This window comes from Notolabrus celidotus, chromosome 2, assembly GCF_009762535.1.
Source record: "Notolabrus celidotus isolate fNotCel1 chromosome 2, fNotCel1.pri, whole genome shotgun sequence".
NCBI lineage: Eukaryota > Metazoa > Chordata > Actinopteri > Labriformes > Labridae > Notolabrus > Notolabrus celidotus.
In genome coordinates this window covers 37,376,356-37,391,836 of record NC_048273.1, presented here as the reverse complement: position 1 = coordinate 37,391,836, position 15,481 = coordinate 37,376,356, and the positions used below count along the sequence as shown (strand labels likewise).

At 41.0% G+C, this 15,481-nt stretch overlaps 1 protein-coding gene across 1 annotated transcript in view; it reads left to right on the top strand.

Annotated features, from left to right (window-relative positions):
• The first annotated feature begins 548 nt into the window (after positions 1–548).
• tmem131 (transmembrane protein 131) overlaps positions 549–15,481 on the top strand; it is a 58,567-nt gene continuing 43,634 nt past the window's right edge. Inside the window, exons 1-4 of the mRNA XM_034702651.1 lie at positions 549–1,121; positions 8,778–8,839; positions 9,002–9,042; positions 13,841–13,909. Coding sequence (XP_034558542.1) covers positions 968–1,121; positions 8,778–8,839; positions 9,002–9,042; positions 13,841–13,909 — 326 coding nt within the window. The 5' untranslated portion in view covers positions 549–967. The remainder of the gene's footprint in view (positions 1,122–8,777; positions 8,840–9,001; positions 9,043–13,840; positions 13,910–15,481) is intronic.

The following is a 15,481-nucleotide window of genomic DNA, read 5'->3' as shown; positions in this document are numbered from 1 at the left end:
ATATGGCTGCCGCTGCCAATTAGCTTCAAAACAGCTCTTCTGAAACAGATGGGTGACGTCACGGATACTACGTCCATATTTTATACAGTCTATGGTCTAACCCCTCCCCCCCTCTCCTCGGAGCCCCTCCAAAACGACGCCCCTGCTCACATGCACGAGCGCCGCTGATTCCCGACCATATGATGGTGACTGATTCAAAACCGGTCCTCAGCACATGGTTTGTGTTTTGCACTACGTCAACTCATGTCTCACTCAACGGTAAGAAAACACCAAAACATTCTCATAGTGAAAGTTAAAAACACAAACAAACATGAAATGTACGCTTTGCAGGAGGCGGGCAGAACGGCAGGACAGGATCTGATTGGTTTTATCATTTGGCTCCTGATGGCAGGGATTGGTTGGTGTTTTCCCAGGTTTACTCCGGCTGTAGATAGCAGCTTTGTTTTACCTCTTTTTTAAGAACACATTATGTATTTATTACCATCGGGACATAAAGATCATTTTAACCAGTTTAACAAAAAGTGGATCTAAATCTGACTACCAACCCCAGCTTTAAGACTGGTGGTTGCTGCTTGGTCATGCCACCCTGGGCTGGCCCTCTAGACACGCCCTTGCTGGTGAAACAAGGATGAATACATTTGAATGGACACACCTGGCATCACATGATTATATTTACGTTATAAAGCATACACCAAAACCATAAAATCTCTGAAAGGTGTTTGTTTTCATTGGAAAGAGGAGCCTCTCACTCCGCGGCAGCAGGCAGCAGCACACCGCTGTACGTGTCAGCTCGTGACGCGGCGCCTTGAAGCGGAAGAGGAAGAGCCGAAGAAGAAGAAGAAGCAGAAGAAGAAGCAGAAGAAGAAGAAGAGAGGCCAACGTCCTGATCAGTAGTTAGCTGCTGCTGCTCTGTGGAGTTTGTTCCTCACGGCTATGATTGACAGAGTCAGCAGAGGTTTCCACGGGCATGTCCGCTCAGTCGCTCGGTTGTTATCGTAACATAAAGACCTGCAGCATGGCGAGTCCAGAGAGAGCTCACACCAGAACCAGAACAGCATGGATCGGCTTGTTGAGGATTTTATTTATTGCTTTTATTCACACGACGCGGGCCAATAAACAAGGTTTGTAACTTAGCTGGCGAGCTAGCGCTAACTTCCGTAGACATTTGTACCCAGTTTGGGGCTGAGGTTACCTCTGAGGGCCAACTTTAACACAGCCCTCTCAATGCTCATTTCTGTCTCTTTAACGAAGCTACTTTTCTTTACCTGGGGCTGGATTCAAAGACAAGCTGGTGTACATTTAAATGTGTTTGTCAGTTTAGAATGAACCCTCAGTTAGCTACATGTAACCGATACCTTTAACGTTAGCTTGGTTTGTAGCATGTTGTCATGTTGTCATCCCTCCCTTATAAGGTGAAAACACGCGAACAGAAAGAGACAATAACACACGGTAGAGACAGAGAGAGAGGCTTTTCAACATGTAGCTATGACTGGCATGAACTTTCGTGATCTGATGTCATGTATTTGACTTCAGAGGTGACACATTGGCAGTAATAATGATAACATTGTGTCACTGTCAGCCAGGGGTCGTCCTAAGGGTGGCCAGGGGTGGCTTCCCCCGTACTGGAATCTGATTGGCTAATTCAGATGCCTATAAAGAATCCCAGATCTGTGGTTGGCTGCCCTGAGGCAAAACTGCTTGTACTGTTCCAACAGGCTGCTCAAAGCTTTCTGTGCATATTTGAATGTTTTGTATTTAAAATGTGGATTATTATTGTTAGGGGTGCACAATATTTTCAGCATAATACTAGTTGGGTAGCTAATAGCATAAAAAGTTAATAATTAGCACCAACAGATAGGAAAATGTCTGTATTTATATGTACGACCGACAAGGTGAGACAAAGAAATAATAAGATATACCTTTATTTGATCCCCCGTTAGGGGAAATTCTTTTGTTACAGCAGATTACAACACGGGATAGAATACAACAATGTACTTACATAGTTAAAAATGTAATAACAATAATAATAGCAATAATAAATGAAAAATAAAGTGAAATAGAATACAATAAAAATAGAATAAAATATGGCAAATATTACAGATATATATACACTATGTACACTTCTGTCTGATGACTAGATAGTGATGTAAGTTATTGCGCAGATAAAATTGCACAAGGTTATTAAAAAAACCCACACAGTATGAGAAACACAGTGCAATTCAGATGTGAGATTGATAATAGTTTGTGGGTGTGAATCATAAACAGTGACCCGGGTAAATAGAGACATTTTGACAAGTCACACCGTAACTGCCTTGTAGTGAAATGAAGATGATAATAACAGATAATTAAAGGGTAATTAACAGGACATTGCGGTGCTGGTGTTAAAAAGTCTGATTGCAGATGGGTTGAAGAACCTGTGGTAGCGCTCCGTCCTGTGAGAATATCAGAGAATTATTAGAAAGTAGGATAATAAAAGAAGTAAATACAAAATAAAATAACTCTAAAAATAAATACAAAATTGCTGAAAATCAAAAGTAATATATAAAAGGATATTTAAAGCGGTGTGAGTATTGTGCAGGGCAAAACGTGGCGCATTATCAAGTATTTCGAAGTGTCTGGAATGAACGGCAGACACATTATTAGATGTCTATACTTGTAAAAAAATATATTTATCATTTTTGGTGGAATCAAATCTTGTTTGCCTTTTTTTAATGTAAATTACTAAACAAATAGATTGCATGATAAGAGTACGAGGCAAATTCTAGTCCAGGAGAGACTTGGTGTTCTGTACAAAGAAAAAAAAGAAGTGTGTAAAAATGCAGGATATCGTAAAAAAAAATCAAATTTCGTGCATACTTAATATTTTCATGTTTATATTATAAGTTAGGTGCAAAGGAGAGGAATCAATCCTAAAAATTGCACACAGGCTCCTTCATTTTATCAGTAACTTCACAGATAAATTACAATTTGCTCTCTAAATGTCAAAAACACATATTTAACAACTCTTTTGTCCTGAGTGTTTATCAATAAATGTGTTTTTGACAGTTTGACAGCATGCACACTATGCTTGCATTGTTAAAAGTAGGTTAAAATCATCTTCTAATGGAGTCCTTTGAAAGTGAAGCTTAGAAAATGTGTGTTTCCGTTTTGTTGTGTGACCTTAAAATCAAAATTTTCAGAGGAATGTAACGTCTGTGAGATGCTGTAATGAAAGTAAAGGAGATGGGATTAGTGGAGATATTCAGCAGGGTAAATAAATGTTTGTTTGCACATATTTTAGGCCACAGTTGAGTCACCCCAGAAAAAAGAGACTGTATCCGTCTTTCAGTCACTGGCAGGGTGACTAACTCAACTTCCCCTTTTCAGACGGAGTGAGATGTTTGAAACAGTCAGGTGACTTTTATTTGTAAACGTGGCGGAGGGTTTTGATTTTGACCCTGGGTCGATTCCAGTTTGGCACTGATCCGCAAACAGGGCCGAATGACAGCCGCATGTTATTTATCCAGCTGAGTAAAGTGTCCAGCTGTCAAATCTACTGCTCGTGTCAGGTCACAGTGATAAGTCTACTGGTCCTGAGTGGACAGCTGCAGTCCACGTCCAAGATAAGCTGTGCCAACTTCGAAACGTGTCTGGGGCTGATAAACTGTTTACACTGGTGAAAACAATTCAGACATTTATCTCGTGAGAATTGAACTTGAGCGATAGAGGAACATTGCATAGGTTCATATTGTTCAGTCATGCTTTAACCAAAGTCACGGCTGCAGGCTTATCAGAGGAGATCACCGTGAGGGTTACTCTTCCACTATGAGTACAGATTTCTTCAGGTCCATGCCAGGAGAAGTGAAATGTTTTAACTTCCCCTTTTAAGAGTTTGGCAGTTGCTGCCAGTTGTTACCAATAGATCCTCTGTATTTAAAATTGTTTGGATTGGAGTGTTGTTTTCACATCCTGGGCCGAGTACGGAGAGAAAAAATGAAAGTCATTGAAAATAGTTAAGTTTCACTTTGTGTAAGCGTGTGTTTTGTGCTCCAGTTCAGCGTAACTTTCCTGCGGCTTGTCTTTATTTAGTCTTTTATGTTCCACTTTCTCGCCACTCTACTCCGTACAAATCAGGGCTTGAATTTTTCCCGAAATAGATACGAACCCATGTCACAAAAGCTCCAATGTTAGCTGAGTGTGGTGGGTTTGTGTAACTTCTGAAGTGAAATCTGAAAGGGAAATGAAACCGTGAGTTGTAGCATCAAAAAAATAAGATCACCTGAAGCTGCTTTGACTCGTGTCTTTAGGCGTGGGGGAGGTGCAAACATGTTGTTAGGATTTTTAATATCGTTTATCATCAATATTCACAAAGATGTATACATTGATTTTGCTGTCAGCCCAAAGAAACCAGAAGGTTGTTTTTTATTTTGATTTAAAATTGGTCAATCAATCAATCTTTAAATGCATTGTGCCAGATCACAACAAAAACTATCTCTAGACGCTTTTACAAACAGAGCAGGGCTAGACCGTATTCTGTTCTATTATTAACAAAGACCCAACATCAAGACAGGATCAGATCCAGTCCCATCTTACAGACAGGACTCAGTCTGATCTCATCTTAATCCACCATGAGCAGAGCACTTTGCAGCATTTAGCAAGTTACAGTGGCAAGGACAAACTTCCTTTAACAGGCAGAAACCTCCAGCAGGACCAGACTCATGTTAGACACACATCTGCTTAGACCGTTTATAAGTCTTAAAGTTGTCTATCAGACATGCAAACCTCTGAGTAAGGCACTCAGTCTGTCTCAGACTCTCTTTGGTAAGACAATGACAGAAGGTGCGACCAGCAGACTCAATGCTAATGTTGGTTCAGCTTCTCGTGAGGTTTTGAATCCTTCACAGTTTGTTTATTAGTATTTTTACTGAATTATCCACAGAGGTCTCATCCTCTCTCAAACTTAATGAATCTGGGGATTTCAACTGGTAGAAACACTAAAAAAAGCAGCTTCCCTGGGCGACTTTAGGGGCTGCAAGCTAACACAAGGTCAGCTGGTTTCTCTCAAAACTTTATGTATTTCACTTATAAGATTCATAAAATTCAGTGATATAATTTAAGACTACCAAGACCTTAAAGGTTATAGCAGCGTGGCTTGTGCAGTGAGAGTCTAAATGTGTTAATGTGCAGCATGAAACACATGGGTATGTGTTAGTCTTCATGGCTGCTGAATCATAGTTTGTCCTGAGCCCACATTAAGATCGTCACATTTCTATCTAAAACCTGCTCTAAACGGCACACGTCCAGCACATGTCAAACATCATATCAGCGTCCCAAGCTTGAAGTGTGCTGAGAACACGATCTCGCGGCTCAAGCTGTAGAGTTTACAGGTGTCCGGTGAAAAGCTTCTCTGAATGATAAAAGCATCATAAATGCTGAGCGTTCAGTTGACTTTAGGGTCTCTGAGTTTGTAGATTCATACTCCGTCTCATAAAGGATCATAAATAGTCAGAGGAAGAGATAACTGCCTTTTAAGTCTAGTACAAAGAAATGCTCAGTGATCTGCCACTTTATAACTCGGTGTAACAGAAGAAGCAGGGTTGTTCCCAGCTGAGGATTTGAATGATCATTTGAAAAGACCGTGTGGATTTGCATTTTTATCTGTCAAATCTGTGAGCTGTAGCTCGTCTTTCTACACAAAGCAACGAAAAGGCAACAGCATGGTAGGCTGGAAGGTTTGGAGTTTTTTATTAGGAGACAAATATCCAAATAGGACAACTCCACCACAAAAACCTGCTTTAAACATTAAGAATCAGTTTTATTAAACACCCTACAGCAGACACAGGATGACATCTTAGAACCCTTCATCTGCAGTCATCGTCTATGGTTGTCTTCTTATTAGGGATGGACATCTCAAGACAAAATACTAATTATTAACATCTATTCTGCAATTATTCGAATACTACACAAACACACACACACACACACACACACACACACACACACACACACACACACACACACACACACACACACACACACCTGTCCCGTTCGGGTGGCAGCAACCTCCAGCTGCGAGAATTGAAGCCAATGTGCACTTTTTTTTTTTAGAATTCTCTCTCACACACACACACACACACACACACACACACACAAGCGCACACACACACACACAAGCGCACACACACACACACGCACACACACGCACACACACACACACACACACACACACACAAACACACACACACACACACACACACACACACCTGTCCCGTTCGGGTGGCAGCAACCTCTAGCTACGAGAATTGAAGCCAATGTGCACATTTTTTTTCAGAATTCTCTCTCTCTCTCTCTCTCTCTCTCTCTCTCTCTCTCTCTCTCTCTCTCTCTCTCTCTCTCTCTCTCACACACACACACACACACACCCTTCATAGTTAAACGTACCTATCGCCAGGTGCAGCCTGTGTTCAAAGCACTGAAGCCGCCTCCAGCCATTCACCTCCAAAGCCTTTATCATGTTGGATGCGTTATTGGTGGTCACGCAAACCTGTTGGTCTTCCTTCAAACCCCAGTCCACTAATGCACCTCTCATCTCATGTGCTATATTATCCCAGTATGCTCCCCAGGGAAGAAGGACGTCTGCAGAAATCGGGTCTCTGTTGTTATAGAATGGACCGTTAAACTGATGTAAGGTTGGGTTGTCTGGCTCGACTACAGGTCCGTGGTTGTGGCAGAATGATCGATTTCAGGGAGCTCAGATTAAACTTTCCTTTTACATTGGTTGTAGAGTTTGGGAATGGCCACTTGATTAAATATGTTGGGGATGGTATTTTGTAACATTTGTCCAGCGTCCGAACCATTTTCTGAAAAGTGTTTCTCAAGGTTCTCTTTTGGTTTCCCAGCTGTGTGTAGCGTCTGTGTGAGTGTGTGTCTCTGTCTCCCTCGCACCCTCCCTCTGATGTTTGTCATTGGCTGGCTTCAGCTGTCAATCAACGGCAAGCATGAAATGAGGTTTGTGGTTGGCTGGCCTTAGCTGTACATGTAAGAGCAAGCATACATGCAGGGCGAGCGGGGACATTCTTGTTGATATCGTTGATTTTGCGAAATGAATATCTTGAATGTTCATATCCTGATATCAATATGATAACGATATATCGTTCAGCCCTAACGTAGGGTACATTTTTTCATAAAGCAGCAATTTCAAAGATATTAAGATTATGGGTTTTCCATAATGAGAGGCACAGCTGACTTGATTGACAGGTGGGAACACTGTAGCTGTTGTGCTAGGAGGCTCAAAGCCCGCCTCTTTACCTCACACTACCTCAGAAACAGATGGGTGATGTCACGGATACTATGTCCTTTTATTATACAGTCTATGGTCCCGTCCCTACCTCTGATGAAATCTTAGTTTCGATGGTGCTGCTCATCTGTTTAAAGTTATGGTATGAGCCTGAAGCCTGAAGCCTGAATGAGAAACCAGTTCTTTTGCGATTCAGTTTTTCAGTTGTAACAACACCATGATGCAAATATTTAAAAGGGTAAAAATGCAAACTTTGTTAGGTCTGTCCTCAAGGGAAGAAGAAAACAACTTCTGGAAAGTTTGTCTGTTGAATGGAGAGATCGTTTCTGAAGGAAGTCAAGACATCTAAACACTGATTGGCTTTTTCAACACTGTGTTAAGTGTTGAAATGTCTGGAACGGTTTGTTAGCACTTGGATGCAGATATGTGTTTATAGAGATGAATAGATGCCATCAGATTACCTGTTACGGAAGCTGACATGTCATTATGTCGGCGTGTGTTTCTGCTTTTGCTCTCCACACAGACTGCACTTCTTGCATAGACCGAGCCCTGTTAATGCACGATTGGTCAATTACTCAGACTTTAAATGTGCCTCAAACGGAAACAACAACACTATCCATGCTAGAATCTGTAAATGGAGATCACACAGGATGCAGAGAGACGCCGTGAGCTCAGCTGTCACATGCTTGTTTGTAGCTGCTCAGCTCACAGCCCCTCTTTCAGGAGTCCTTTGGTCTCTTTTATTAAAGAGGTTTTCTGAATTTAAAGCATGAGTCTCCTGTTGTTCAAAACAAACTGAACAGGTAATTAAAAGTGAAGAAAACACTGATTAAAGCAGTTTCAGGTAGACAGAACTTTTGTAGCTGAAAGCCAGACTCTGTTTCACATTAGCTCAGCTTCCTCCTGTGTTTCTCTGCGCTCCAGTAAAATGATATATCAAAGAAAGGAAACGGTGACATGATTTGAGTTGTGAGAAAGTAGGCCAGCAGCTTGGGTGTGTCTTACAGGTTAAACATGAGGCTCATTTGGACTTATAGAGGACTTTGGTGTGGCACTAAACTGACAAAAAAAGCTTTGTATTGAACTGCCAAATCCGATTTGACTGATTATTCAAGTTCAGCCCTCGACGTTTGCCAAGTATAGAGCTGCAGATTAAGTGCTTCTTCAGACACCAAGCAGAACAGAATATGAACTCAGATCTCAGCCCCTTCTCTGCTCTGAAAGTACAAGATTAAAGTTCATGCATGGAGTTATCTGCACCGGTAATATAACTCTGCGGTTCATGAAAATGTGTGCAGAGCTGAGGGATGACTTTGGCTTTGGAGAATTGGGAGGAGTTACTATGAGGGGGCTATTTTTAGAACCGTGGAGCTCTGCTGTAGTTTCCTCTTCTAGCAAAAGTGTAACATTTTCTGCACCGTGCTGAAATTACAAACACTCAGGTCCTCTTTTTTGGTGAAGATGAACACTGACATGTGCTTGTTTGTGTTTCTTTTTGCAGCTTTCATTCAGTCGGACACAATCCTAGAAGTTTTACATTTTGGTGAAGGAGGCCTTTTACAGGTGAGTGTGTTCGCTTTCGTTCTCCACAGACACACAAGCACAGAGGGTTGAAATAAGACCATTCATTGATTTGCTAATGAGCTGCCTCACTCGCAGTATAATCAAGTTATCCTTATTTAAATGACATTAAAATATTTGCTCATGTTTCTTCTCTCTTTGCAGGCGGAGTCTGACATTGATTTTAGTTTATATCATCAACAAAGGTAAGTTGACTTCATCAAATTCCTCTTTAAATCGCCCCTCAAACTCCAAACAACCATGTCTGTGTAGTTAAAGGCTGTAATTGTAGAGTGGGAGGCGCTCTATCTTTGAAGTGCTGCAACATAAAGAGGAAGACGGGTACAGCCTGAGGAGCTGTTAAACCAAATAGTCAAAACAACAGCAGCACCATTTGTAGCACGTCCAACTTTAACACAACCTGCACAAACAAAGTGGAAAACAACACATATGCTGCTACGATTACACTTTAACAAATTGGCGAATGCACTATCGGGCTCTGTTGTCATGTGAAGCAGCAAAGATTTTTTCAACAAGGCTAACAAGCTTGATTTTTATTGCATGTGGCTGGCATCAAAGTATCAGTTGACAACCACAAATAAGAAGCTTGAGCATCAACATCAGAAGCTGCCAGAGCTGACAACAACCGCTTGAAGTGGTACAAACTAACCAACAAGCCCGGTGAACAGCGTGACATAATGTGTAGTAAGAGCTGCAAAAGAGCAGCTTCCTGTTTTTCTTCTAGAGATCACACCTGACCCCCTCAGCTCTCTGAAACATGTGCTGTTTGGGACATGAGTCCTCAGTGTGTGTGTTTGTGTCACCTGGCGTTCAACCAGACCCCCCTCCACCCCTGACATGAGAGTTTAGCAGGTTCAGAGAGCGCAGGCAGCTAATGTGGGTCTGACAGTTTGGACCCTCAGTGACGAGGAGGAGTCGGGAGGACAGCAGACAGACAAATAGGTGGGCAGATGGTTGTGTTGTTTTATGATTGCTTCAATCAGCAGAGCAACACAAGTGTTCCTGGTTAGGTCACTGTGCCTCCAAGTCAGCACTGAGAGACCAGAGACACACATAGCTGCTCCAGGAGGGGCTTAGGAAAGCTGCAGTTTGCTTTCTAGTATCACTCAGACGTCAGACTCTCATATCTCAGCTCTGTGAGAACTTTACTGATTGTTGAAGAGCTGTTGAATGAGTGCACCACAATGCTGCGATACAGAACAGATATGTCAGTATGTGAAGAGAGTTTTAGTATTTCAGATGTGTGGTTTTTGGACATATTTTGGAGGTCTTAGTGACAAATCGGCTCAAGAAATTTGAGTTGTAGCTGCAGTCAAATGATTAAGACTGTTATTGTTTAGGGATGTGGATTAAAACCAAGCGGCAACCTCCGGCCTTAAAGCTCGGGTTGGTAGTCACAGAAAACTAGCATGAATTTGAATGTAGCATTTCCTCAGGACTCCGTCTTGATTGGTTTCATCATTTGGCTCCTGATGGCAGGGATTGGTTGGTGTTTTCCCAGGTTTACTCCGGCTGTAGATAGCAGCTTTTTTTACCTCTTTTTTAAGAACACATTATGTGTTGATTACCATCAGGACAGAAAGATCTTTACAAAGTTTATTTATGAATTTTTCAATACAATACTAATAATTCACAGTGATGACATATACTGATTAATAGAATCCCCCACCCATGGTAACATTAAGAGGGAATACAACTTAATATCAAAACCTTACAATGGAATGAAATGAAATAAAAACAAATGAATAAATAATAATAATGATAAAATAAATAATATGAAATACAATAAATAAATTGAAATAAATACAAAACTTAAGAAAGTGAAATGTTATGGGTTAAAACAGTACACCATTATCCAGAGCATACACAAGATAAAGATCATTTTAACCAGTATAACAAATAGTAGATCTCAATCTGACTACCAACCCCAGCTTTAAAATATGAAGCCGATGCGGAAGTGCTGAAAACTGCAGTTCATCAAGCATCCACTTGAGAACTGGCTGCAGAAACACAGGAAACCACATACACACCCATTCAAAAGCTGATCTTTACAGCAGAAAGAAACATGTTTACAGCCTGGTACAAAAGACGAGTGGAGTCTGAGTAGCTCCTTTCTCTCTCGGCTCACACTGTAGATATCAACCTTTGAGTTTTGGCCAGATAAGGACATAACTGACTTTATTGACAGTTGGGCACCCTGTAGGAAGCTGAAGGCCCACCTCTTTACCTTACACTAGCTCAACAGCAGTTATGTTGAGTTCAGCATTTCCAATATGGCACCCGCCGACGAATGGCTACAGAAACAGATGGGTGACTTCACAGAATCTTCGTCCTTTTATTATACATGATAAACGAGTTTGTAGGTCCTTTAATGTGGCGTTACATCTTAAGTCAAGTCATTTAAATCAAATCAGCGGTCCAAAACATCCAAACATACATCAATGGTTTAATCAAGTTTGTGAATGAGACTGGATCACTGGCCCACAGGTGATAAACTACACCAAGAGGAAATCTGGTGGTCAGTCGGCTGCAGGGAAGGCTGAATGTGCACAGAGGTCTGAAGTTTGGCCACATTTACCAAAGTAGAAAAGGAGGAAGAGAAGAGCAATTTATGATGCAAATAATCTAATACAAGGGGGAAACACCGCCTCCATGACCAGCAACACTGTTCATCAGGTTGAACTAAAATGCAGTACCTGTGAGTGTCCTCAGGTTGAAAACACTGCTGCAGGACAGTCTTCATCCTCCTGCACCCAATGCAGCTGTGTAAACACAACATAACTTTGTAGCAATTCCTAATACTTAAAACTAGAAATCCAAAGTTTTAATCTAAACTGGACTGACCATGCACAGCCAACTTTTGTAATCAGGTGCCGGTCGGTTGCAGGAACATGCGTAAAGAAAAAAAAGAGACTGTCGCACAGAGAAAGGACTTTACTTGGACTTTGTTGTGGGCAAACAACGTGTTTCCCCAGTAATATTGAAGACTGTCCAAAGTCAAAGTCTTCTACATTGTCAAATAAACTGCAGTATGCACCTGACATGCTGAGGATTTGATATTGGGTTTCTCTCTCAGACGATAGCAACAACAACAACAGATACACATAGGAAAGCTAGAAAAAGATAAGAAGTAACCTAATAAAAATAAAAAAATACAGTTTTAAACGGTTCAAAAACTTTGCTATAGTGCAATTTAAAATCAAAGTGAGTGTGTGTGTTTCAGTCCTGAGGATGACAGACCACAGTGTTGATTTGGGGGCGGGTCGGTCATCCCTAGTTCAGAACACATCCTAATGTAGTCTAATGTAACGTCTCTCTTTCTTTAGTGCAGTGCATTTCATGTAAAGTGTTAGAGACTTGGAATAACCTGCTTGCCAGTTGCAAAAACAAACAATTGAAGTGGTTTGTCACATTTTTCTGGTCACTGGCTTGATTTAATTTACATGACCAATTTAAAACTTTTATCCATTCAGCCACTAAGACTCCAAAATGTGTAAAGATAGGGTTCAGGTTGAATCATGTCCATCATGTACAAACATTTAAGTCCAAAGTGGTTTCTGTGACCAGGGTCAGTCAGTTTTTGTGTCGTGACCACATGACATCAGTGCCCCATCCTTACTTTACACATGTGTGTTTTGTCTGGCTCCAGCATGCAGCGAGCCCGCAGTATTTGTACTCTGTGTTCTCATCCTTAAAATGGTTATCTCGCACAGGCATAGCCTAACCACTCCCTGTACTTTGGGGCAGGGGGGGCTCTGCTGTGTTGATTCATTTTTTGTTTTTAAAGCTGAACTTCCTCTTTTCCTCAAAGCCAGTCTGAAGTGTTTGAGTAAAAGAAGAGGAAATAATTACAACAAAGGGTTTTCAGTGTTTGCTCTTGTGCAGTTTTTGCCTGTCACTCCAAGAGGAAGCAAATGCCTTTTACATATTTTTTGTTTAAAATGCACTTGTCTTCAGTGCAGCCTGTCAGTGGACACATGCAGATCTTCTCCTAGAGGAAGCAGCCCTCCCTGTGATCTCCCCAGCTACTCCAATTACATCGCTGACATTCAACACATTAGCTCTGAAGCGCCCGAGTGAAAACGCCACACAGAATTCACAGCCAGGATCCATTTGAATCTTTAATCCCACAAGAATTTTGTCAGTAGTTGTTATATTAATGAGAGAAGTGCCCACAGGCTGCAGATGAGAGATTATCCAGGAGGAACACACTGCTTGGTTGGGGCTCTGTGTGGATTACTGCCACCCTCAGGGGATGGAAATCCATCCATCTCCAGCGAGCTCTGCCTTTGGAGCACACTGCTGCTGCTATTGTCTGCTTCTGTACGCAGAGGCTTGGTAGTAAATAGGTGAAATTGATCTCTGCTAAATTGTCTGACTCTAGGGTGGCATTGGGGTGATTAAAATGAGAGTGATTTATCTTTTATAGTGCACACACAGAAGAGAGAATAATACTATGTAAACTTTCTCCCCAGGTGTGAGTCTGCACATTCAGTTGTTTGTTTTTCCACTGAATAACTTGAAGCTGTGTCACAAACCACACCTGTGTAAATGATGAACATCTCTTTGCAGGTGATTTACATAAAGGCTCTCATTACGTAGCTCTGCTGCATATCAGCCACACCAAAAAAAAGGGCAGCTTCTCTGTCAGGGACGGCCTTGCCTATTGTTGGGATCCACCTGTTGCTTGACAGGTTTGGTTGGTTTTACTTGTGTACTTAGACCAGACTAGTGAAGGTGTTGTCTTCATGTGAGAGAACACCTCACTCTGAAGGTCGGTCCTCGCTCGGCCTGTGGATGATCATGGAGTTATTACGCCTGGACGTATCGCACTGCACAACGATGGCACCGTAGCTTAGAGTCTGTGGCATCTGTGTTTGTGTGTTTATCCTCTAATTTGCTTGAAATGCACACAAACATGGATACAATTCTTCCTGCCGTGCTGTTTCTGCTGCTGCTGTCACATTTTCCTGTCTCTCACAGCACGTCCCCGCACCGTGGGAACTGCAGACCTATACGATTCGAACCTCCAATGTTGGACTTTCACGAACAGTGAGTGTTTGATACGTTCCTACACTCATTCAACGAACTGGTTCTGTGTTATCTGTTGTTTTACTACACTTGACTTTGTTTGAGATGCTCCCTTTAGTTCTTCTGAGTTCAAGACAAAGAATGGCATAAAAAGAAACTTTAAAATGATCACTTATAACAAAATAAAAACAATGACAGTGCTTTAAATGTGTTGGAAAATAAAGTTGTAGTGCAGTTGTAAGTTGTCTTATGGCCACAAAGAGAATAAAAGTGTATCAGCAGACTGTGCCCTAAAGACAAAGGAGCCTGAATGATTTTTTGTTTTGACAAATAAATCCAGAATAAACTGCGGTTCAAGGTTTTTGATTGCTTATCAAAAAGCAGCAGCAATCAAATTCATTTTACAAATCAACTTTAAGCCAATTAAAAAATAAGACGGCAGAATTACAAACAATACCTGTGACACAAATATTGTTATTCTCACACATCCTCTGATTTATTAAACAACCTTTGCAAAACCTAGTGGAAAATTCAAATACCTCGTGTTAGCAAGACTCTGCTGCTACAATCACAATAAGAGGTTTCGATTGAATACTTTCCTTTACTGCAAGTAGGAGACAGGTTGCACCATCTATGATTCTACCTGTCATGTGAAGGGGTCAAATAGCTGAATGTAGATAACTGGATGTAATCTGGTGTTAAAAAAACAACAACGCAGAATTATTCACTGTCAGAAATATTGACATGTAAACGGTAGAATAAATAAATATCAATGCTCAAGTGTATACAATTATTTTATTTTCAGTTTTTATTCTGACCTTACATGATCTGTTTTGATTATAAAAAGATAACATTTGTGTTTTTAATCCTAATTTCATTGTTATTTCTCTGAGTTCTGCTCTTTCTTATTAAGGGCCTGTGTCCACCAACAGCATGTTTTTGTGCGCTGGCAGTGCCCACGCCTAGTTTCAGAGCATTATCAACAGTTTTTCCTTGTCCTAACTTAACACGTAGTAGTGACTGTCATATGAAAATATGTGTCATATCTCTTTTTATTCAAGACAAGCTTACCAAGAAAAGGTGCAAACAACTGATAGCATTAGCATTAGCTTTAGACTGGGAAATTGTAACCTCAACAATGTGAGTGTGGTTAGTTTCCGCTTTGTACAGACCTTTATTGTTGTTGTTGTTACCAGCTGCCCCATCCCTTCTTCATTTTGATTGGTCAGAGATAGAGAGGTGTGATTAACAAGTGCGGGGATTTTCTCAATAGTTGAACTATTTCCATCTAAGAATGCAGCGAAAAACACCTTCAACGCCAAGGGTGTTTTTGGGAGTTTCAAAAACACTTAATAGAAAATATGGGCCTCCAGCTTAAGAAACGCCGTCAGTGGACACAGGCCCTAAAGCACAGATTGTTATGGGAAACGTCTCTATTAAAATATTCAACAAAGATATAATCAAGATTTTATTAAGATCAATGAATTATATCGAGACCAGATTGTTTTTTTACTCGTATGGTGTAAATTCTTGAGTCTTAGTAGTTTTAGATGTCATGTGAAAACTCAGAACTTTATGAGCTGCACCCACATT